This window comes from Nothobranchius furzeri, chromosome 9, assembly GCF_043380555.1.
Source record: "Nothobranchius furzeri strain GRZ-AD chromosome 9, NfurGRZ-RIMD1, whole genome shotgun sequence".
Lineage (NCBI taxonomy): Eukaryota > Metazoa > Chordata > Actinopteri > Cyprinodontiformes > Nothobranchiidae > Nothobranchius > Nothobranchius furzeri.
Window position 1 is genome coordinate 75,813,708 of NC_091749.1, and position 24,993 is coordinate 75,838,700.

The window sequence follows — 24,993 nt, forward strand, 5'->3', positions numbered from 1 at the left end:
TGTTACGTAGTATGTTTTGAGCGGGAGCGAGCCTTAGCTCTGAGCTGGGCTGGTGTGGGTCCGGTCCAACAGGAAGTCAAAGCAACGGTCACCTTTCTAACGGTCGAGCTGTGCCTTCCTTGAACGACGTGACAGACTAGAGATGTCGGGAGATAACGAAGAAAGACAAACCACCGAGGAGACGACGACGGTGGAGGAGACGGTAAATGTGCGACGCTACCTGTAACGTTTAGCCTCTCCTGCCCGGGCGAAGCTCGCAGCACCGAGCTTTCAAACTAAACCTGCTGGGCTTGATCACCTTCTGCATCACATCGTGTTAACGCTCAGTCTGCTGGGGCCGCTGCGTGATGAATGGGGATGTCGGATTCTTAGCTAATGCTAGCTGTCATGACGTCACACTGGCTAAGCTTTGCTAAACGCTAGCGTTAGCATAGCATAGCTTAACACTAATGCCCCAGTATCTGCTTATGAAAATGTCAAACGCTTCATTTAATCTGAGAAGATAATGTTTCTGCACCGCGCATGAATGTCAACCACAAAAGGTTCATGTCCCCAAACAGCGGGAGGCTAGCGTTAGCTCCATGAATACACGCACGGAGCCCAATGAACTTCCACCAATCAGAATGGTCCCTAAAGTAGGACAGGCCTCGATGCACGGCTAGGAGGGATATTTATGGCATTTTACAAACCATGTACAACTCTTGGTTTCTCATATTTAGGTGTGTGTTCAGCCTTGATGACTATACCAAGTAAACCCGGGTTGATCCTCTGAACTCCTGACCTCTGAGGCCTCTGGAAGGCTGGTTCCAGCCAGAGCTCATGGTGGAGCATCTGCTGTGGATGGGACCAGAGATGGAGAGAGCAAGGCAGCTTTATTTCTAGAGCACATCTCAAACACGGAGGCAATTCAATGTGCTTTACAATTATCAGCACATGATATGAAAACACATAAAACACAAAGTAAAGTACACACGGATAGAATTACAGTTTAGAGCTAAAGGAGAAGACGATTACACCACAGATTACAGATTACAGAGGATGATGCAGCATAAGAAACTATTCATGTCAAGGCTGATGAGTACTTGAGGTTTTAGTTTTAAACAACTCTAGGGTTGGGGCAGATCTGAGGTCATGGGGGAGCTGATTCCATATGTGAGCAGCATAGCAGCTAAAAGCATCTCCACCATGTTTGGTTCTGACCCGAGGTTCTACCAGCTGATTGTTTCCCAGGGATCTCAGAGCCCTATTGGGTGTGTATACAGGAATGAGATCGGACATGTATTTTGGTCCCGTGCCATTGAGTGGTTTATAAACTACTAGGAGCATTTTGGCATCTATTCTGTGGTTTACTGGTAACCAGTGTAGGGATCTAAGAACAGGAGTGATGTGCTCCGTTCTCCTGGTTCTTGTTAAGACTCCAGCAGCAGCGTTCTGAACAAGCTGCAGTTGCTTCACAGCTTTTGGGAAGGCCAGTTAGGAGACCATTGCAGTAGTCCAGCCTGCTGGAGATGAACACGGGGGGGGGGGGGGGGGGGGGGGATTATGACAGTCCCACCTTTATGTTAATATTGTTGATGCACTCCACTTTGAACTGCACCAATCCAGCAACTGCTGCATTTTAATAACTAGTATTAAAGGTGAATACACCAATATTTGCACAAGAATAATTTTTGTTTCAAACTCGGTGACACACTTTGCAGGGGGGGGGGGTTAATTTTTACAGAGCAGCCTCAGAATTGAGATGAAATATGTTTGACCACAATAGTAAAGGAACTATTACAGAACTAGTTGTTCAGTAAGATCAGAACATTAATGTTTAAGTGCATGAATAAATGCATCTGAACACATGCAGTAGGAACTAGGAAAGATGAAATACTACAACCATTTTAATTTGATTTAACTGATTTTTTCCTAACGTTGTTGGCATTTTCCCCACACACAGTTAAACAAAACAATGTTGATTGAGGTGTGTGTGGGAGAGGGAGAGTTAAAATAAAAATAAAAAAAATAAACCGACTGGAGCGGAGGCAGTGACCGACGCATGCACGGGCCATTTTCAGCTCTGTCTTGTCAAATGCACCACGTACGTTACGAAAAAAGTTACTTTAAAGATTCAACCGAAAGAGGCGAGCTGAAGAAAACCTAGGGAGTAATGAAGAAACGTGAGCCACAGTGAAGCAAGCACAGAGAGGTGTGTGTGTGTGTGTGTGTGTGTGTGTGTGTGTGTGTGTGTGTGTGTGTGTGTGTGTGTGTGTGTGTGTGTGTGTGTGTGTGTGTGTGTGTGTGTGTGTGTGTGGATGGATGGATGGATGGATGGATGGATGGATGGATGGATGGATGGGCTGGACGGACTGAGCTCCCGGCTGCAGTTTTGTGTGTAGGGAGGGGCATCCAGTCGTTTACTTGTTCTAGGCACTGACAGAGTGAGTCCAGCGGACGACAGCCACTAGGTGACAGGGCTAGGTAGATCTGGGTGTCATCAGCATAGCTATGATAGGTGATGTTGTTATTAAGTATGACCTGATCCAGGGAGAGCATGTAGAGATGAAAGAGCAAGTCACCCACAAATCAACGTTTTTTGCTGATAAACTAAATAAACGAGTGTCTAATCGTGCTGTAGACACGTGTCGTCAGTAATTTGGCACTTCAGTGCATCGTAGGTAAAATTTAAATATTCTGCCTACAACTGGCAGTGTTGTGCCGTTGTCAGGTAAACTCTGCGCTGTATTTGAATTTAAATCTGCCATCGCTATTGGCTAAGAGGTATGCTATGATGTAAACTGGTACATTATGATGTCACAATGCTGTCGTGAGCCTGTGTGTGTGTATTTGTTAGCAGCTCCGCCCCCTCAGTCTGCCAGGCAACAGCATTTGTTGCATTTTTCAAACATGAAGTGCGAGTGGAGTTACACTCTGTAGGGGGTGACTTGTTCTTTAAAGAGTAGTGGTCCTAGAATTGAGCCTTCGGGGACCCCACATGTCATGGTGATCCACTTTGATTGGTAGTCCCTGGGGCTGCACATTATATCGAAAAATTATCGTCATTGCGATAACAGGACGTGCGATAGGCCCATCACAAAGCACGTCAAAAACGGCGATAAATGTTTGGTTCAAACATTTCCATCCGTGTCATACATCAGCTTTTTGTAAACCAGCTCTGTTTTTTCACTGAAGTATTATTTGACCAATCAAATGTAGCCCTTCTGATATGCGGCCAATCAGATGGGTCCATTCACATAATACGCCCGCCCCCTACGTAGACCCTTAGGATGGAAAGCAACACCCGAACTGCGGCGCCGTTCTCTTGTTCGTCATGCTGGCTCAGATTAACGAACGCACTTTGTGCTGATGTTTCTGGATTCAGCGCTGCTTTCAAACGTGAACGTGACTCCGCTCGGTGTCGTTAAGCAGCTGATAATAACCGGGCTGACTCCGACACGTGCCGGTGAACCAACCCACCGTTAGCCCCAGGCTCCGGTTAGCTTCCAGCTAAAAGGCTACAGCACTCTCCTCCCAGTCCCACCCTGCTAAAGAGGACCTGGAAAAGGTCCCCCACACATCAAAGTGATTTTTCATTTATGAGCTTTTATAACCTTGTTAATCAGGATAGTTGGTTTGCTGCTGCACATAAACTGTCAGTCAGAAGCTCTGCTAGCCGGTTATCTTAAGAGGAGCTAGTTCAATTTGTTAGCTTGTTATCAGAATCATAGTTGCAGTTTCATCATCTGAGCTGCTTTTTAAGATCTAGGTAAACTTGTTCAATTTGGGGTTAAAAACAAACGTTTTCACATATTTTCCATGTAGTTTTTTGCCAGTTCCTCTTCTGAAAGGTAGACAATTGTTTTTCTCTTTCCCTCAGAAAATCTTAATATTCTCCTAGTTTGGCCCAGCACAGTTCACTTCCCAATAGCAGCAACAGCCTTATATCATAACCACATAAGTGGAGAAAATGCTCAGTAGTAGGGCTGCAACAAACGATAATTTGGATAATCGATTAATCGGATGGGGTCTCGACACGATTAATCGATTAATCGCATTACATGGGGAAATTTTTAAAAACTGCTAGGGAAACGTTATTTCTCTCCTTCCTTCACTTTATTTAACACAACATTATTAGAAAACAGTTCAATAGCAGAAAAACAACATGCCATCACCTAAATTGTCTTATAAGGTGTATAGACAGAGACCCTAAGCTACATCTATCTGTGACCTAAAATGCTTGGTCCAAGTTAAACAGCTTAAGGGCAATTCTCATGTTTTGTTTGATCTCATCTGTTGACATTTATTTTAAATGTAATTAAACATAGGCTGTGAATTAATCAAAATTGATCACTATTTCCAAAAATGACTGAAAAAATACCAAATAAAACAAAAGTAAATGAATGCCATCCTCCTTGCGATGATGCCCTGGGCAACTGCCATAAAGTCACATCAAGAAATGCTGCTGATCATTCCAATGATCCCAAATAGACTCACATTAGGCCACATGAAAGCAACTGAACCCAAAAATATATTAACCAGTATATAACTGCACTCTCACACAACACGCCTGCAGCAACAGTTAGGACTCCTCCCTCCCTTTTAAAAGCGTTTTTGCTTCTGAGGACATTGTGGTTGTAAAACCACATGCTAGTAGTCTGGCCCCGGTGTGATCAACCAGTTTCTACGGGAATGTGACGGCAGAACCAGGGCCAGATTAACACTTTGTTGTACCCTGGGCAACAATATTCAAGGGCTCCATCATCACGACCCAAGGATCACCATAATGTGGTCACATACAGAATATTTTACTGTAATATGCAGTAAATATACTCAATACTTGAATGCCTGACATCACGTAACCCGTTCAGGGTGACTTTTGACCCACCTCGTGTAGACTGACCAATGAGGAGAGAGTCTTAACTTGAGGCCCTCTCTTCATTGGTCAGTCTGCATGAGACTGACTCTCAACTGACGTTCAGTCGTAGGCAGCAAAGCGTCTCTGTGCAGCGCAAAAGCCCGGGTGGACAGTTTGTTTAATAGGGTGATCATATTTCCATTTCCAAACAAGAGGACAGGGGATCTGTGCCTATGACGTCACACTATGGCAACGCCACACAAACCATGTTGGGACCCATTTTTTGTAAGAACTAAATTAATATCAGATTCTGCCAATAAAAGGGCTCTAAAACAATTCATATGTAAATATTTTGCATATTTAATGCAAAATCTAATTTTTCTGCTTTAGTGCTGCAACAAGGTTTTATTAATAATAAATTATTATACCTTTTGTTTTACTACAGCATCGGTACGCTTCCTGTGCACAGATTATTAAGGATGCTTGTTTCAGCTGTGAGATTAGACGATAGGATCAATGAAAAAATAAGTTGTCACACACTCCATGGAAACTTTCAGAGAATCCACAAATAGTGGCTTTCAAATGGTTTTGTTACTTTTTGCAAGTTTATAAAAGAAGCAGATGAGACAGCATGTCTGATAATTTAGTTTTTCATCTGATAATATTAGAACATGTCAGTAATGTCTGAGGGGCTTTTATAAACACCATATAACTAACACTACTGGAGAGGGTATGGATTACACAGAGGCTTCTGGGGAGCCCAGTTATGGGGGGGGGGGGGGGGGGGGACATTTTGCCTTGGCCCCCAAAATGTCTTGAAACGGCCCTGGGTGTGTGACTGAGTGTTGAAGGTGATCTGAATTGTATCAGATGTAAATATGACATGTGTGTAACTTAATTGTTTTTTACTGGTAAAAACGTGTAGTGGAGATAAATCTACCTTCATTTTACTTTGTTTTCTTGTTTATATTGAACTATTTTCCTGTCCTGTCTGTCTCTCATCTTCCTGCATCTCCTCTAAACTCTCCAGAAAATCTGTTGCCTGGATTCTTACTTTTTCACCTCATCAGTTACTTTTGAGCAGATCAAAGGGATCTCCTGACCGAAAAGCGCAGAGCGCGTTTTCGATGCTGCGTCAGTGAGGTGAAATCACCGCAGCACAGGTGATGAGCTCCGCAGCAGAGCGCTTCAGGCACAAATAAGACAGAAAATAGAGAACATGTGCAGACAAGAACGATCGTGGGCTAATTATAGTTTTTTGGTTGCGCCACTTTGAGAATGGACCGTGCGCTGGAAGCAGCTGCCTGGATCGCTGTGCAACAATGCGGAACCGGTTCGCAGCAGCACAAGTCTGCCGGCTCTCCCTCGGCGCTGATCTGCCTTGCTCTGGTCTGCGCGCAACGGCGGGCGGGAAGGGGGGGGCGCTTTTGGAAGAGTTGTGCGACACAACGAATCGATGACGCAATTCGTTGCCAACGCTTTTAGTAATCGATTTTCATCGAATTCATCGATTCGTTGTTGCAGCCCTACTAAGTAGCAATGAGAGAATTTGCTGTTGCATGTAAGTGATGATGACTATTATTTAACATTTAAACTTATTTTCTGATATTTTTATTTATTCTAAAACCCTGGTAAGGGATGTTTTTCTGTATTTGGAGCATCAGAATAAGTTTTATGGTGGAGGTGATGTTTTAAAGTCACTGAGAAACTGCATGGATGCAGTTTGTTGTTTGGCTGCTAATACAGTAGCAGGTGCAGCTGCTAATACAGTAGCGGGTGCAGCTGCTAATACAGTAGCGGGTGCAGCTGCTAATACAGTAGCGGGTACAGCTGCTAATACAGTAGCGGGTGCAGCTGCTAATACAGTAGCAGGTGCAGCTGCTAATACAGTAGCAGGTGCAGCTGCTAATACAGTAGCAGGTGCAGCTGCTAATACAGTAGCAGGTGCAGCTGCTAATACAGTAGCAGGTGCAGCTGCTAATACAGTAGCAGGAGCAGCTGCTAATACAGTAGCAGGTGCAGCTGCTAATACAGTAGCGGGTCCAGCTGCTAATACAGTAGCGGGTCCAGCTGCTAATACAGTAGCAGGTGCAGCTGCTAATACAGTAGCGGGTGCAGCTGCTAATACAGTAGCAGGTGCAGCTGCTAATACAGTAGCGGGTCCAGCTGCTAATACAGTAGCAGGTACGGCTGCTAATACAGTAGCGGGTGCGGCTGCTAATACAGTAGCAGGAGCAGCTGCTAATACAGTAGCGGGTGCAGCTGCTAATACAGTAGCGGGTGCAGCTGCTAATACAGTAGCGGGTGCGGCTGCTAATACAGTAGCAGGAGCAGCTTCTAATACAGTAGCGGGTGCGGCTGCTAATACAGTAGCGGGTGCGGCTGCTAATACAGTAGCGGGTGCAGCTGCTAATACAGTAGCGGGTCCAGCTGCTAATACAGTAGCGGGTGCGGCTGCTAATACAGTAGCGGGTGCGGCTGCTAATACAGTAGCGGGTCCAGCTGCTAATACAGTAGCGGGTGCAGCTGCTAATACAGTAGCGGGTGCGGCTGCTAATACAGTAGCGGGTGCAGCTGCTAATACAGTAGCAGGTCCAGCTGCTAATACAGTAGCGGGTGCAGCTGCTAATACAGTAGCAGGAGCAGCTGCTAATACAGTAGCAGGTCCAGCTGCTAATACAGTAGCAGGAGCAGCTGCTAATACAGTAGCAGGTGCAGCTGCTAATACAGTAGCAGGTGCAGCTGCTAATACAGTAGTGGGTGCAGCTGCTAATACAGTAGCAGGTCCAGCTGCTAATACAGTAGCAGGTGCAGCTGCTAATACAGTAGCAGGAGCAGCTGCTAATACAGTAGCAGGTCCAGCTGCTAATACAGTAGCGGGTGCAGCTGCTAATACAGTAGCGGGTGCAGCTGCTAATACAGTAGCGGGTGCAGCTGCTAATACATTAGCGGGTGCAGTTGCTAATACAGTAGCGGGTGCAGCTGCTAATACAGTAGCGGGTGCAGGTGCTAATACAGTAGCAGGTGCTAATACAGTAGCAGCTGCTAATACAGTAGCGGGTGCAGCTGCTAATACAGTAGCAGCTGCTAATACAGTAGCAGGTGCAGCTGCTAATGCAGTAGCAGCTGCTAATACAGTAGCGGGTGCAGCTGATAATACAGTAGCGGGTGCAGCCGCTAATACAGTAGCAGGTGTAGCTGCTAATACAGTAGCAGGTGCAGCCGCTAATACAGTAGCAGGTGTAGCTGCTAATACAGTAGCAGGTGCAGCCGCTAATACAGTAGCAGGTCCAGCTGCTAATACAGTAGCAGCTGCTAATACAGTAGCGGGTGCAGCTGCTAATACAGTAGCAGGTGCAGCTGCTAATACAGTAGCGGGTGCAGCTGCTAATACAGTAGCGGGTGCAGCTGCTAATACAGTAGCAGCTGCTAATACAGTAGCGGGTGCAGCTGCTAATACAGTAGCGGGTGCAGCTGCTAATACAGTAGCAGGTCCAGCTGCTAATACAGTAGCGGGTGCAGCTGCTAATACAGTAGCAGGAGCAGCTGCTAATACAGTAGCAGGTCCAGCTGCTAATACAGTAGCGGGTGCAGCTGCTAATACAGTAGCGGGTGCAGCTGCTAATACAGTAGCGGGTGCAGCTGCTAATACATTAGCGGGTGCAGTTGCTAATACAGTAGCGGGTGCAGCTGCTAATACAGTAGCGGGTGCAGGTGCTAATACAGTAGCAGGTGCTAATACAGTAGCAGCTGCTAATACAGTAGCGGGTGCAGCTGCTAATACAGTAGCAGCTGCTAATACAGTAGCAGGTGCAGCTGCTAATGCAGTAGCAGCTGCTAATACAGTAGCGGGTGCAGCTGATAATACAGTAGCGGGTGCAGCCGCTAATACAGTAGCAGGTGAAGCTGCTAATACAGTAGCAGGTGCAGCCGCTAATACAGTAGCAGGTGTAGCTGCTAATACAGTAGCAGGTGCAGCCGCTAATACAGTAGCAGGTCCAGCTGCTAATACAGTAGCAGCTGCTAATACAGTAGCGGGTGCAGCTGCTAATACAGTAGCAGCTGCTAATACAGTAGCAGGTGCAGCTGCTAATACAGTAGCAGGTGCTACTGTATTAGCAGCTGCTAATACAGTAGCAGGTGCAGCTGCTAATACAGTAGCAGCTGCTAATACAGTAGCGGGTGCAGCTGCTATTACAGTAGCAGCTGCTAATACAGTAGCAGGTGCAGCTGCTAATGCAGTAGCAGCTGCTAATACAGTAGCGGGTGCAGCCGCTAATACAGTAGCAGGTGTAGCTGCTAATACAGTAGCAGGTGCAGCCGCTAATACAGTAGCAGATCCAGCTGCTAATACAGTAGCGGGTGCAGCTGCTAATACAGTAGCAGGTGCTAATACAGTAGCGGGTGCAGCTGCTAATACAGTAGCAGCTGCTAATACAGTAGCAGGTGCAGCTGCTAATGCAGTAGCAGCTGCTAATACAGTAGCGGGTGCAGCTGATAATACAGTAGCGGGTGCAGCCGCTAATACAGTAGCAGGTGTAGCTGCTAATACAGTAGCAGGTGCAGCTGCTAATACAGTAGCAGGTGCAGCTGCTAATACAGTAGCGGGTGCAGCTGCTAATACAGTAGCGGGTGCAGCTGCTAATACAGTAGCGGGTGCAGCTGCTAATACAGTAGCAGCTGCTAATACAGTAGCGGGTGCAGCTGCTAATACAGTAGCGGGTGCAGCTGCTAATACAGTAGCAGGTCCAGCTGCTAATACAGTAGCGGGTGCAGCTGCTAATACAGTAGCAGGAGCAGCTGCTAATACAGTAGCAGGTCCAGCTGCTAATACAGTAGCGGGTGCAGCTGCTAATACAGTAGCGGGTGCAGCTGCTAATACAGTAGCGGGTGCAGCTGCTAATACATTAGCGGGTGCAGTTGCTAATACAGTAGCGGGTGCAGCTGCTAATACAGTAGCGGGTGCAGGTGCTAATACAGTAGCAGGTGCTAATACAGTAGCAGCTGCTAATACAGTAGCGGGTGCAGCTGCTAATACAGTAGCAGGTGCTAATACAGTAGCAGGTGAAGCTGCTAATGCAGTAGCAGCTGCTAATACAGTAGCGGGTGCAGCTGATAATACAGTAGCGGGTGCAGCCGCTAATACAGTAGCAGGTGTAGCTGCTAATACAGTAGCAGGTGCAGCCGCTAATACAGTAGCAGGTGTAGCTGCTAATACAGTAGCAGGTGCAGCCGCTAATACAGTAGCAGGTCCAGCTGCTAATACAGTAGCAGCTGCTAATACAGTAGCGGGTGCAGCTGCTAATACAGTAGCAGCTGCTAATACAGTAGCAGGTGCAGCTGCTAATACAGTAGCAGGTGCTACTGTATTAGCAGCTGCTAATACAGTAGCAGGTGCAGCTGCTAATACAGTAGCAGCTGCTAATACAGTAGCGGGTGCAGCTGCTAATACAGTAGCAGCTGCTAATACAGTAGCAGGTGCAGCTGCTAATGCAGTAGCAGCTGCTAATACAGTAGCGGGTGCAGCCGCTAATACAGTAGCAGGTGTAGCTGCTTATACAGTAGCAGGTGCAGCCGCTAATACAGTAGCAGATCCAGCTGCTAATACAGTAGCGGGTGCAGCTGCTAATACAGTAGCAGGTGCTAATACAGTAGCAGGAATAGCTGCTAATACAGTAGCAGGTCCAGCTGCTAATACAGTAGCGGGTGCAGCTGCTAATACAGTAGCAGGTGCTAATACAGTAGCAGGAGCAGCTGCTAATACAGTAGCAGGAGCAGCTGCTAATACAGTAGCGGGTGCAGCTGCTAATACAGTAGCGGGTGCAGCTGCTAATACAGTAGCGGGTGCAGCTGCTAATACAGTAGCAGGTGCAGCTGCTAATGCAGTAGCGGGTGCAGCTGATAATACAGTAGCGGGTGCAGCCGCTAATACAGTAGCAGGTGTAGCCGCTAATACAGTAGCAGGTGCAGCCGCTAATACAGTAGCAGGTCCAGCTGCTAATACAGTAGCAGCTGCTAATACAGTAGCGGGTGCAGCTGCTAATACAGTAGCAGCTGCTAATACAGTAGCAGCTGCTAATACAGTAGCAGCTGCTAATACAGTAGCAGGTGCAGCTGCTAATACAGTAGCAGCTGCTAATACAGTAGCGGGTGCAGCTGCTAATGCAGTAGCAGCTGCTAATACAGTAGCGGGTGCAGCTGATAATACAGTAGTGGGTGCAGCCGCTAATACAGTAGCAGGTGTAGCTGCTAATACAGTAGCAGGTGCAGCCGCTAATACAGTAGCAGGTCCAGCTGCTAATACAGTAGCGGGTCCAGCTGCTAATACGGTAGCGGGTGCAGCTGCTAATACAGTAGCAGGTGCAGCTGCTAATACAGTAGCAGCTTCTAATGCAGTAGCAGCTGCTAATACAGTAGCGGGTGCAGCCGATTATACAGTAGCGGGTGCAGCTGCTAATACAGTAGCAGGTGTAGCCGCTAATACAGTAGCGGGTGTAGCTGCTAATACAGTAGCAGGTGCAGCTGCTAATACGGTAGTGGGTGCAGCTGCTAATACGGTAGCGGGTGTAGCTGCTAATACGGTAGCGGGTGCAGCTGCTAATACAGTAGCAGGTGCAGCTGCTAATACAGGGCTGCATGGTGGCGCAGTGGTTAGCACTGTTGCCTCGCAACACGAAGGTCGCAGGTTCGATACTCGGCTGCGGCCTTTCTGCGTGGAGTTGCGTGTTCTCCCCATGCATGCGTGGGTTTTCTCCGGGTACTCCGGTTTCCCCCACAGATCACAACATGCCCTATAGGTTAAAAAAAATAAAAATTGTAAGTCGCTTTGGGTAAAAGCGTCTGCTAAGCACATAAACAAACAGTAGCAGGTGCAGCTGCTAATACACTGCGCCACCATGCAGCCCTGTATTAGCAGCTGCACCTGCTACTGTATTAGCAGCTGCACCCGCTACTGTATTAGCAGCTGCACCCAGTACCGTATTAGCAGCTGCTAATACAGTAGCAGGTGCAGCTGCTAATACAGTAGCGGGTGCAGCTGCTAATACAGTAGCGGGTGCAGCTGCTAATACAGTAGCAGGTGCAGCTGCTAATACAGTAGCAGGTGCAGCTGCTAATACAGTAGCAGGTGCAGCTGCTAATACAGTAGCAGGTGCAGCTGCATATTTTTGCAATAAAAATGTTATGTTGTAATGGAATTCATGCATTAGTTTTGTTTGCTTTGAACCCAGAGCAGACGTCACACGCCAGACGACATCAACACTGCATAATTTAGTATTTGTTCATTTATCGTGAGTAATATCGATATCGCAATATTAAGCACTGTTATCGGATATCGCAGGTTTTCCTAATATCGTGCAGCCCTAGTAGTCCCTAATAGAGACAACATAGCCCCTGTCTTTGAGATGGGACTGGAACCAGCCCAGCACTGTGCCTGGTAGTCCCACCCAGTGTGAGTCTGTCCAGAAGGATGTCGTGGTCCACAGTATCAAAAGCTGCACTGAGGTCAAGCATCATCAGGACAGGTGCTTCACCTGAATCCGTGTTGAGACGAGTGTCGTTTAATACCTGATCAGTGCCGTCTCTGTGCTGTGGTGCTGTCTACAGCCTGACTGAAGACCGTCCATGATGTTATTTGACTCTAAACAGTTGTTTATTTGGATCAGTACCGCCTTTGCAATGTTTCCATCAGAGGGAGGTTAGAGATGGGTCAGTAGTTGTTCAACACCGAGGATCTAGTTTCACAGCAGCAGTTTTCAGTGGTTTAGGAGAAAGACCTGATGTTAAAGAGCAGTTAACTATCTCCAAGTGGTGCTCGCTGCAGAACCACAAAGGCGGAGCTGCACCAGAAGGTGGAGCTGCACCAGAGTCAGCCCCGCCCATTCCAGAATCAGCCCCGCCCATTCCATCAGAGTCAGTCAATTCCTTCCAGTTGTCAGACTTGATAGCATTCTGGAACCAAAGAGGGTTTTATAGCTAAAAACTGCAAGATTGAGGATGGAGTTGAGAAGTTAATTGAACAGTTTTTGTAAAGGTTCCATATAATTAAAAATCTAACTTTTGGAACTTTTAATCATGTTATATTGTCATTTCCTCATAAGAAACACGCCAAAGCCATTTTTAGCCTCATTCATGCATTTTCCTCCCATCGCAGCTTCAATTTGGTCTCCTCCCCTGAAGCGGGTCTGGTCTTGGTTCTCAAATCTGGATATTCTGTGAATTTTCTGACAAATTAATTCTGAAATGACTTCTACTGAGACACCGCCAATAAACCATACATCCCCATCTCAGAGACACACTGGGCAGCACAATTAGATGTAACGCCGCATGAGTTATAACAGATGTGCTGGTGTGGTGGTTATGGAGTCAGGTTGACGTGCAGTTTTGTGCGGGTTCGCCTCCCATTAGTGTAAGTTTTAGGTAGTGTACAACCTCTTTTCTTCATTTCTAGCTACACTTGCCAGTACTATGTTTACAACAATTTACTGATATACCGTTTAACATATAATGACTAATGTGTTTATTTATTTATTTATTCGTTTATTTAGCCAGTGTGAGTCCATTTGTGAGCAGAGTTTCAACTAAAATGCTGTTTAGGAACGACCAAATTCAAAGAACTTTTAGAGACATAATTATTTTGCTGAAAATAAACATTACAACTAAAATATAAACAAATTAAATGTTTCAGCTGGCTAAATAGATTGCTGACGACCCCACCGAGAATCGAACCAGCATCAGCTGAGGGGAAAGCAAAAGTTAATTTAGGCGATCTCGCCACTAGACTACCAAAGCCAATTCTGCTATGCTACAGCACTTCTGTTAGACCAGCTGTAGGCAGATATTCGCTAAGAGAAACCTTTTCATTTCGAGATATATTCAGTCTTTGCCATGTAGCAAGTTATATTCATCTTGTTTAATTGGAACATAGAACATAGCATTAACGACTGTAAACTAGTAACAGCCGTAATTCATGTGGGTCAGGTCAGTTTGCGATAAAGTTGAAAACAAAAACGGAAGTCAGTGGGTTAGGCTGAGTTTGCGTGAATGGGCGGGGCTGACTCTGGTGCAGCTCCGCCTTTGTGGTTCTGCAGCGAGCACCCTCTCACTATCTCCAGTACCTCAGTTTTCAGGCTACTAAAACATTTTAAAGAAGTTAGTCGGCAGGCTGTCCAGACAGCAGGTAGAGGGTTAGGGTAGGGTAAATGTAGGGTCTTTACTACGCCGTTCAGTGTTTCAGTACCAATCAGGCTGAAAGGTGGCGTTGTGGCCAGGTTGTTGCTGCGTGGCTGTGTCGGTGGTCTGGATGTGTTAGCTGATGTAGAGGAATGAAAGGCAGATCTGATGTTTGTGATTATTTCATTAAAGACAGATGCAAACTCCTCACATCTGGTCTGAGATGAGAAGTGCGGGGCTAACTGTGCTGGGAGGTTAGCTAGCCTCTGGACACACGGGTGCTGTTGATATTATCATTGATGACTCTGATAAAAAGGCGTGTCTTGCCGTTTTATCTCGGTGTTATAAGTACGCAGCTGCATTTGGAAGGTCCGGTCGTGATCTGGTAGGTCTACATTCTGGTTTTTGATCAGTAACAGATCTAGAGAACCTGCATGGAGCTTTCTGTTTGCCTGAAAGGAGTGGGACCTTTTCAGGTGCGATGGCGTCAAGGACTTCAGGTGTTTTGGAGTTGAAGCTGGCTAAGAGTGAGTCAACACAGCTGGATGTCGGACGTGTTGATGAGTTCATCTGTTCGGTGGAAGCTGAAGCAGCGTGGTCACCTATGTTCCTTTTTTGTGAACAACTGTAGTTTGAAGTGCAGCAGGTGAGACTGATGTCTCGGAGAAACACAGAAGGGATCAGGTAGACCCGGCTCGTGTGTTTGAGCATGGACGTTCTGTTTAAGGTCAAACATCTGCTGCTAGCATTATCAAGGTGTGTGTAATCTATGGTGATGACAGAAAGGAGCTGAGTAGAATCGTGTCTGGAAGTTCTAGAAGGCCCGGGTGGTCCACACATGACAAGTGCTGATATCTTAGGTGTACCTTTAACTTCGACGCAAACACAGTAGCTGCTCCATAAACGTTCACAGATAAATGTGTCTCTAAAGATAGAAGCAACACCTCCTCCCCTATCAGGGCGAAGCACGTTCAGTCATGTGACATTTGGGGTGGAGCTTCAATGATAACGGAGTTCTCGAGACATGAAAGTAAATGTCACTGTAGTCGGTCTCCATCTGACAACGCTGTTGACTCTTTACTGTCCTCAGCATCTCCGAGGAACGCTCCCGAGGGCAACACGTTCATTTCTAGTTCATCATGTTACTTCCTCTCCACACGTGGCCGCATCCCTCTTTGCTGCACAATCATATAAGAAAATATTTGTTCTTGCAGATCTAACCGCTCTATTTCTAGAAAGCAAGTCAATAAAGAGCTGTTGCGATATAGTCAACCGTCCCTTTTCCACCGTCGCTCCAATACCTGCACTGCCATGAGGAGCTAGTTGGTTCTGGAGAACCTAGAAGCCAACCTAGCATCCTGCTGAGGACAGCCATCAGGGGCTTTGCTGCTTTATTATCACATTCTTCTCATTTTCAGGAAGTCCGGGACAAGGTGATCAGTCCAGAGAAGGCAGAGGAGGCTAAACTGAAGGCCAGGTACCCAAACCTGGGAAATAAACCTGGAGGCTCTGACTTGCTTCGTAAACGCCTGCAGAAGGGGGTGAGTGTATGACAGGATCACTAAAGGATCGTCTCCACAGAGCTGTAACCTTTTGCTGACATGTGGTTTAAAATGGTCTAACACTCGGGAATGATTTATTAGAACATTTGATGACACTTTGACATAAAGATGAGCAACTCTTCTTATCGCAGAAAACCCAAAGATCAAGTTCAGGACACGAATATCGAGGTGGAAACACTTTGTTTTGACGTTTCCAGTACAGTTGGGCAACGGGACGAATGATTCCACCATCAAAGATGGGCTCAGCTGTTGTGGTTGTTTTTACAAGAGGCTGTTTGTTTGTTTGTTTGTTTGTTTGTTTGTTTGTTTGCCTGTAAGGTTGAGTGTGATCCCCTGTAGTTGGAACACATCCTGCAGCCTCCCTCTTTAGCTTTGGGGACCACCACCCTGGTCTGCCAATCCAGTGGAACTGCCCCTGATGTCCACACAACATTGCGGCGCTGCATCAGCCAACACAACCCTACAACCTCCAGAGCCTTCAGCCTGATTTATTCTTCTCTGTGAGCTCCGCAGCGGAGCGACGCACACGGGGTGTCGGACAGGTTTTCACATTCGATCTTCTGTTTAGGCAGCGGAGTGTTGCTAAGCAATTCCCCGACAGGACAACAGAGGGCGTAGCGTTTTTCTGTGGTTCCTGTCACCCCCATGCATCCGGTCCATGAGGGTACACACTCACCTAAAGGATTAGGAGGACCACCACACTTTCACCTTCAGGACGGCCTTAATTCTACGTGGCGTTGATCCAACAAGGTGCTGAAAGCATCTTTAGAAATGTCGGCCATATTGATAGGACAGCATCTTGCAGCTGATGGAGATGTGTGGGATGCACATCCAGGGCACGAAGCTCCCGTTCCACCACATCCCTTCTGCTGCTGTAGCCCAAGGTTGTGCGTGTTGTGGCTTCACAAACGCTCTGCTGCGTTCCTCGGCGGTAACGAGGGTTAGGCTCTTCTATCAGCTTGAATCAGTCGGCCCGTTCTCCTCGGACCTCCAGCATCAACAAGGCATTTTGGTCCACAGGACTGCTGCATACTGGATGTTTTCCCTTTTCACACCATTCTTTGTAAACCTAGAAGTGGTTGTGGGTGAAAATCCCAGTAACTGAGCAGATGGTGAAATACTCAGACCGGCCCGTCTGGCACCAACAACCACACCACGCTCACAATAGCTTCAATCACCTTTCTTTCTTATGCTGACCTTCAGTTTGGAGTTCAGGAGATGGTCTGGACCAGGACCACACCCCTAGATGCTTTGGAGCAACTGTCCTGTGATTGGTTGGTTAGATAATTGCATTAAGGAGAAGTTGAACAGGTGTTCCTAATAACCCTGCAGGTGAGTGTATTTACTAATGTGTTTATATATTTCAGAGACACGGTCAAATCTGTCCCCCTCCACCTGTTCATGCGACCGCCGCCTCTAAACCTACACTTCCTGTCATTGCCGTCCACGTTTGTTCCGTATGTTGTACTCCTTCGGTCGCGGGTGAATAAACGTCTGTCTGACTTTTTCCACGATGTCTTCTTCCATCTGTTTGGGGTCTGTCGCCAAATATCTGTTAACTTCTTAATGGAGCTACAGCGGTTGGTGACCACTATACAGAAAGCGGCATCCTGGCCAATGAGGAGCTTGCAGTCTTCGTCACTTTTGACGGATGTTTAGAGTTTTGGACACGTCTCCGTCACCCTCTGTGAGCGCGTCTCCGCACCGACGCAGATGGACAAGTACAAGTCAGTCTTCCAGGAGCCCTGGGCAAACCTCATCTGCCCCTGGGGCCTGGCTACCCAGGAGCTTTTTGACCATCTCGGTTGGGGATGTGTTGGAAAAATATAGATTCTCTGATTCTGATTTGATCCTCATAAATATTCATGAGGATCGATTCATACGTCCAAAGATTGATTTAACCTTTTAAGCACCAAAGTCCCAAAATTGCATCAAGTGTTGACTTTAACGAGCCACAGCTGCTAATATGATCCCGCATGGCGTTACCGCTTTACACCAGAAGATAGTGGAGATGTCCATCTTCAGTAGTCTGAGCAACACTTGTGTTTATATTGAAAGTTTCTGAGTTTTAGAGCTTGAAAACCGCCTCCCACCGGGAGGCTTGAGCTCACGGGAGAGGAGGAACGAACGCAGCACACGTAGGGCGAGTATTACAAATGATGACAGGTCTGGTCATTGTTGACTCTGTCTGGTAATGGCTGACTCCGATCTTGGGAGTTGAAGACCCTCTGGACAGGTTCATCTGCCAGGCAAACCCTCACAATACGTTTGGGTCTACCAGGTCTGCACCGCATCTTCCCCCGCCATCTTTAAGTGTCCTAAACACACTCGGGTCAGCTGATGAGTCGATCATTGACCTGTAACCGGGGCTGCCCGGGTACCAGGTATGCTGATGGCATCCTTATGTATGCACATGGTGTTTGTTAGGGCCAGACTGTCATTTGCGCAGAAGTCCAATAACAGAACACCACTCGAGCCGTTCCTCCCGATCACGCCACTCCAGGTTACGCCATCATTGCCAACGTGAGTAGAAGTACCCCAGCAGGACTATGGAGTCCCCAGTCGGAGCACCATCTAGTACTCGTGCCAGGGACTCCAGAAAGGGTGGGTACTCTGAACTATTATTGGGTGCATAAGCACAAACAATAGCCAGGACCAGTTTCTCGACCCGAAGGCGCAGGGAAGCTACTCTCTCGTCACCTGAAGAAAACATAGGCCGAAAGTTTTGGAGCTAACAGAAAGCCCTCCGCCTCTCACCCTGGGGTACTCTGGCTCTCTGATCTCACTTCCATGAAGAGTCTTCTGAACCGCACTTTCTCACCCTCACCTAGGACCAGTTTGCCATGAGTGACCCTACCAGGGGCACAAAGTGCCCCAGACAGCATAGCCCCTAGGACCCTGAGGGCACTCAGACTCCTCCACCATGATAAGGTGGCGGTTCGAGGAGACCAGCAAACATGCGCTCCTCTTCCATAAAAAAGATCTGTGTTTGAACTTCTTCTGTCCGTGCATCATGACATCACATGCATGGATTCGCTGGACTGATGACTGGCGGTGGGGAACATGTGGTTTTAGGCAGACACGGTTCCTTTTTTCTTCAGAAAACATTTAGAAACTAGATTTTACTGTTTATTCATCCTTCCTTACTGACTTAGGCTGTGTAAGCTGGAGCGAGGTCACACACACACACACGTCTCAGGTATATCACATCCTCATAAAGCAGCGTTATGATGCCAGAGCCAGTTGTAGCCTCATTAAATGTGTTTTATTATCAGTGCTTCTGAATTGCTTTACTTTGATCTCTCTGCAGCAAAAATACTTCGACTCTGGTGACTACAACATGGCCAAAGCAAAGATAACGAACAAGCAGCTGCCAGCAGCGGCACCGGAGAAGACGGAGATCACAGGAGACCACATCCCCACCCCACAGGACCTGCCCCAAAGAAAACCCTCCCTGGTGGCCAGTAAACTGGCCGTCTCGTCCACATGAAGCACCAGGAGCCCTGCAGCATAACCCACTCCTCATGTCTGAGCCGCAACCCCACCCAGAGTGTGTGAGTGTGTGTGTGTGTGTGTGTGTGTGTGTGTGTGTGTGTGTCAGGCTTCAGCTTTTACTACATTTCACATCGGATTAGTGGATCAGGCCCGTTCTGCTGAACCCTAGCGGGGTGGGAGAAGCACTAATCTGGAGGCGGGGCCAGCTGTAGTCTTCTTTTCTGATGATTAACTCTTTAATTCATTGACGATGTGCAGATATTAAAGTCCTGAGATGCTGTGTAACGGGCAGGTTTCCTCTACCACAGGTGCTGCTGCAGACTGTGGTACCACCGTTAGTCTCCTGAGTGGTGCTGTTTGTGCACCGGGGCAGGGGAGGTTGCTAGTGGGGGGACCAGCCCGCGTGTCCGAGTACAACTACCATTAAAGGAAAGAGTGGTGTAAACCTGTGTAATTATGGGTTTAATCCTAAAAATGCTTTTAAAGGGTCTTTGTGACAGGACTGGAGGAGCCAGCTGTGCATGTGCATGGCCACACCGCTGTCGTAACGTGCCATTTGGTCTGTAAATAAACTAGTTTTGCACAAATGTTTATTTTACCTGTGTTGATGTTGGATTTCTGGCATTATAATGGAAATATTAGCTCCTCATTTACACAGCTGGGCTGTTACCTCCGCTGTTTCTGACTGGAAGCAGATGTGAAACCTGCAGGACAGTCGGAGAAGTAATGTCTACAAAAAGACCTCGTGTGTACGTTAGGGTCCATTTCTTTTAGATTTCTTAGCTAAACAAGTCGAGTCATTGCTCTAGCCCTCGAATTCATTTCTTGTTTTCTAGGTCATTCGTCTATAGAAACAAGAAAAATGGTTTGTATTTAAATGATAAATGACCCGCTCTTCAACAGCGCCTCTCAGAGTAAGGACTCCAAAGCGCTTTACACTACAGTGTATTCATCCATTCACACACTGGTGATGATGAGCTATGATGTAGCCACAGCTGCCCTGAGGCACACCGACAGGCGAGGCTGCCGAGCACAGGCGCCACCGGTCGCTCCGACCACCACCAGCAGGCAAGCTGGTTTAAGCGTCTTGCCAAAGGGCACAACAGCAGGCTGACACAAGTTGTGTGTTGTAAAATTATGAAGAAACATGGAATTGTTAAATTCCTTCTGTCCGTGCCAAGAAAGCCCATCCGACGCGCTCCGAACTAACGGGAATGATGCTAGTGGTTCCTACCGAATCACTGGTGACATGAAGGGTTTTGGTGGCAGCCTATCCCTCATCTCCCGTTACGGATGTACGCCGATCATCGGCGGGCATTTCTGACTCCAAATAGCACCAAAGAGTTCTGGGTGGGTAAATGATCGTATTGCATGTTGGGTCCATTTCAGGAGCTAACAATGGGCGTAATTTCAGTCCGTAGTGTCACCTTGATCCCACTCTGACCGCTAAGGAGGAGGTCTGGGAAAAAATGAGTTGCCTCGCAACTGAAAACGCTGATCTGACCCGTGTGCAGGACCAAATAATGGACCGAACCGACGCTAAAGCGTAAGCGCCAAAAGCCAGAAGAAGAAGAAAATATCATTTCTATAGTGCCTCTCAAGATAAAAATCACGAGGCGCTTCACAAAAACTAAAAATATAAAAAAGTATTTCGAAAATGATTAAAAATATATTTAAAATGAGCAAAAATAGACAATTGTGATTTAAAAACATGTTAAGAAAGAGAGTGAACAGGAAAGAGGGAAACCAGTGGATCCTGAGGAAGGTGGAATAGGTGGGGAGAGCAGAATAAAGAGAGAGAGGTGAAGAAGGTCATACAAAAGCCAGCTTGAACAAGTGAGTCTTCAGCTGCTTTTTAAAGGAGACCACTGAGTCCACTGATCTCAGGCTCAGGGGGAGAGAGGTCCAGAGTCTGGGGGCCACAGCAGCAGATGATCTGTCACCTTTGACCTTTAGCCTGGTGCTGCACAACCAGTAGGCTTTGGTCACTGGACCTCAGGGACCTGCTGGGGGTGTAGGGACTAAGAAGATCACCAATGTAAGATGGTGCTTGTCCATGTAAGGCCCTATAGACCAGAACCAGGATCTTGAAATGAACCCTGAAGTTGACTTAGACATCTCATGGGGCTTAAAGGAGATGTACAGTTGGATGTCATCTGCATAAAGATGGTAGGAGATTCCTTTGAAGCAGCTCAGGATGTGCTGAAGAGGAAGCAGATAGAGGAGGAAGAGCAGAGGCCCCAGCACAGAACCTTGTGGGACACCATGGGTAAGAGAGGTGGTGGAGGACCTAAACTTGGAGACGGCCACAGAAAAGGAGCGCTCAGAGAGATAAGAGGAGAACCACTCCAGAGCAGATCCTGATAGGTCTACCCAGTCTCTCAGCCTCTCCAGTAGCAGGTGATGGTCAACAGTGTCAAAGGCTGCAGTCAGGTCCAGCAGGACCAGAACAGAACAGTCCCCTGCATCACTGTGAGTCAGAAGGTCATTAGAGACCCTAAGAAGAGCTGTTTCAGTAGAATGAGCTCTACGAAAACCTGACTGGAAGCTATCATAGATGTTATGTTCATCAAGAGCAGCTGTGAGTTGTTTAGCCACAACCTTTTCCAAGATCTTGGAGATGAACGGAGGTTTAGAGATGGGTCTGAAGCTGCTATGGAGAGGGGTCGAGACTCGGTTTTTTAAGAAGCGGGTGGATTACAGCGTTCTTAAAGTAAGCAGGGACCTGACCAGAAACCAGAGAAGCATTAATTATAGAGAGCACGCTGGGACCGATGGACTGAAAAGCACTTTTAAACAAAGATGAGGGTAAGATGTGGAGGGGGCATGCAGAGGTCTTCATAGAGTTAACTAGTTTGGTTAACTCAGGCAAAGAAACAGGAGCAAAGCTATCTAGGATGATGGGCCTGGTTGGAGTCGGGAGAGGCGGCGATAAGGCTGAAGGAGAGATGCTAGATCTAACCTTATTGACTTTGTCCACAAAGAAAGACAGAAAGTTCTCACAGTCTGCAACAGAGTGGATGGAGGCTGTAGGAGAGGCAGGAGAGACGATGCTGCTGATGGTGTTAAACAGCACCTTGGGGTTCCCTTTGCTCTGGGACACCAGGTTGGAGAAATAGGAAACCCTAGCGTCTCTGACTGCAGAGTTAAAGGATGTCAGAAGATCCTTTAGGTGCAGCAGATGGACGTGGAGATGGGTTTTCTTCCACAAACGCTCAATTTTTCTGCATTGGCGCTTCAGGCTGCGAAGGCTGTCCTTATACCAGGGAGTAGGGTTCACTGCAGGAACTGATCTGGTTCTGACAGGACAGATGTTGTCCAGAATGGAGAGGCAGTGCTCGTTAAACTGAGAAGTTAAGGAATCTGGGTCGTTATCAGAAGAACAGGGTGGATCAGAAGCAGCAGAACATTAGCTAGCTGTGCTCTCATTAAGAAAACGAGAACTAACCATACGGCGAGCAGGAGGTGGGGACGCAGAAACTGACAAGTTAAAGAAAATGCAACGGTGATCTGAAATATAAACGTCCTCAGAACAAACACTGTCAGCATTTAGACTCAGGGTAAAAACAAGGTCTAGAGTGCGCCAGCTCTTCTGCCCGTTGATGTGGCTGCCACATGTTAGTCTATTCTTCTGGAGGACCTTGGCCTTGCAGGCACATCAACGGGCAGAAGAGCTGGCTGTTGGCGCTGACGCATTAGCATTGGTTCGGTCACGCACGTGGGTCAGATTTGTGTTAGCCACATTTATTAAAATAATCTTTTTGTCTCAATATATTCCTCCTTTTATGAGTTAATTACATTATATAATGAAGGTTTTATCTAAAGTGATTTAACGTCCTGATTGCTTTACAGTAATGACGCTTTATTCTTGAAATGCCTTGTTTCACATCTGAAATACACCAAATGAGAACTTGATGATTTAATGCTTTATTATCAATTATGAGAAAGAAATTCTTGATAATTAAATAATTTCCTTCCTTATTAAAGAGCTGATTGATCTTTATGCCATTCCTAAACCAATGGATTCCCCTTTGTAACAGACATCTTTATTGTTTCATATAAAGTCATTATTAGGCGAAAAATTATGCTTAGATAGGAGAGACCACACCAATAGCGTTTGTTTATGAGACTTTGAGAGAAAGGTACACGATCAATATTGTAGTTAAACATTAAGAGAAAATTTCGACCATCCAGACTAGAAATAAATGATGGGAGATGAAATCCCAAATAGACGTAGGATCTTTTGTTTAATCCAATTAATTTTGAATGTGTTGTTTAAAATACTAAAATCAAAGAAAGTTAGTCCACCATTTTTATAATTATTCATGAGGACTGATTTTTTAAATGTAAGTTTTGTTTTAAACACATTTCTAAAGCATCTGATCCGTTTCTTTGGTGACTTTTTTATCAACGTCTAAAGAAACGGCAGCACGTGTAAGTCTGGAGACCAGGATCTACCATCTAGTGGAAGGTCCCTTTGGAGCCACTGGTTAGTTATGTTTTTGGTTCTTTCTGATGTTGGGGTAAAGTTCAGCTCACATCTGTCTGTTTGGTTTTGTGTTACAACTATTCCTACGTACATCTCTTCTTTAACTGGAATGTTGCAGATGGAAGGAAGCTTCTTCACCGCCATTAGTTCACATTTATTTACATTCAAACAAAGGCCCGAAGCTTTGGAGATGACCTGAATAACATCAAGTGCAGAGGAAATTTGAGATGAGTCACGTGAGAAAAGGGTCGTGTCATTGGCCAGTTGACCAATAATGACTTCTGTAATAACCCAAATGGGATTTTAGTTTTAAAATGTTCATTATTTTTTATGCTTTTATTGTGAAATGTCCTGTAGATCTAGCACTTACAACTTTGGTAACTTAGACCTTCTCAACAACGAACGAACACGTTTCAGTCAAGTTTAACAGACCAGACTTCAGGCTGGTTTTGCTGTCCATGTCACAGTTTAAAAACCTGATGGTCTTGTTTTGAAGACCGCCATGGTTTTGTCAGCCTCTTTGTTTATTCTGGATTAAGTCCTGCAAGAAATCCAAACCACTTCTTTTCAAATGTTGAACAGAAGCGATGGTCGCTGGCTGGGTCAGGACAAGACTAAACTTGTGTTGCTGTGGCTGCTCCAGTGGGAGCTGGTGTGGCTGTAGCTGCAGAGGACCAACACAAGACTCATTAGATTATCTCATCTTTGAATCAGTATAAACTCTTCGTTGCTGTACCTGTCATTCAGTGCTCAGATATGAAAATAGGAGGACGAGCCTTCTCAATCTGTGCGCCTCGTCTCTGGAACCAACTCCCTCTAGCAGTGAGAATGACCCCCTCCCTCTCTGATGTTAAATCACACCTGAAGGCCCATTTTTTATTTCTTGGCTTTTGCTTCAGCCTAGATGTTTTTGTTTTATTGTTATTGTTTTATAGCAGGTACTTATTACTTCTTCCCGTGTGTTGATGTTTGTGCTCTTTTACTGTGCAGCACCTGGGTTGGCCTCGGCCGTGTACAAATGTGCTTTATAAATAAAATGGAATGGAAAATAAACACTTAGTCATAAAAACGTAATCTTTCAATTAAGAGCAACTCTAGAATTAATCCGCAGTTTGGCAAACCACAGTTTTGCTGTGCTAAGGGAACTTGTTGCAGGATGGCAGGAAACGTTAGCAGCTTGTTTCACCTTTTGAAGATCAACTACAGAAGCATTTGTCAAACAAAAACGTGTGAATAACATTTCTAAACTACACTTAAATGCAGATTAAACAGCATTTATAGTCTCTGATGTAGCCCGTGGGGCGGCGCCCAGCGCCCCCTATGGACGAGCCGCATGCAGTCACCTGCACGTGCCAATCTTGACCACCAGGGGGCGCTGACTAGCCGGCGACAGCAGCGCCGGTTTCATCCTTCATCTTCCCAGAATGCAAAGTGAGCCT

The 24,993-nt window shown here is 46.4% G+C and overlaps 1 protein-coding gene across 1 annotated transcript; it reads left to right on the top strand.

Annotated features, from left to right (window-relative positions):
• arpp19a (cAMP-regulated phosphoprotein 19a) lies at window positions 1-19,271 on the top strand. The gene is made up of 3 exons (XM_054734491.2): window positions 1-202; window positions 15,427-15,549; window positions 18,881-19,271. Exons 1-3 carry the CDS (start codon window positions 143-145, stop codon window positions 19,058-19,060), a joined length of 363 nt encoding a protein of 120 aa, XP_054590466.1. The 5' UTR covers window positions 1-142; the 3' UTR covers window positions 19,061-19,271.
• Window positions 19,272-24,993: the final 5,722 nt, after the last annotated feature.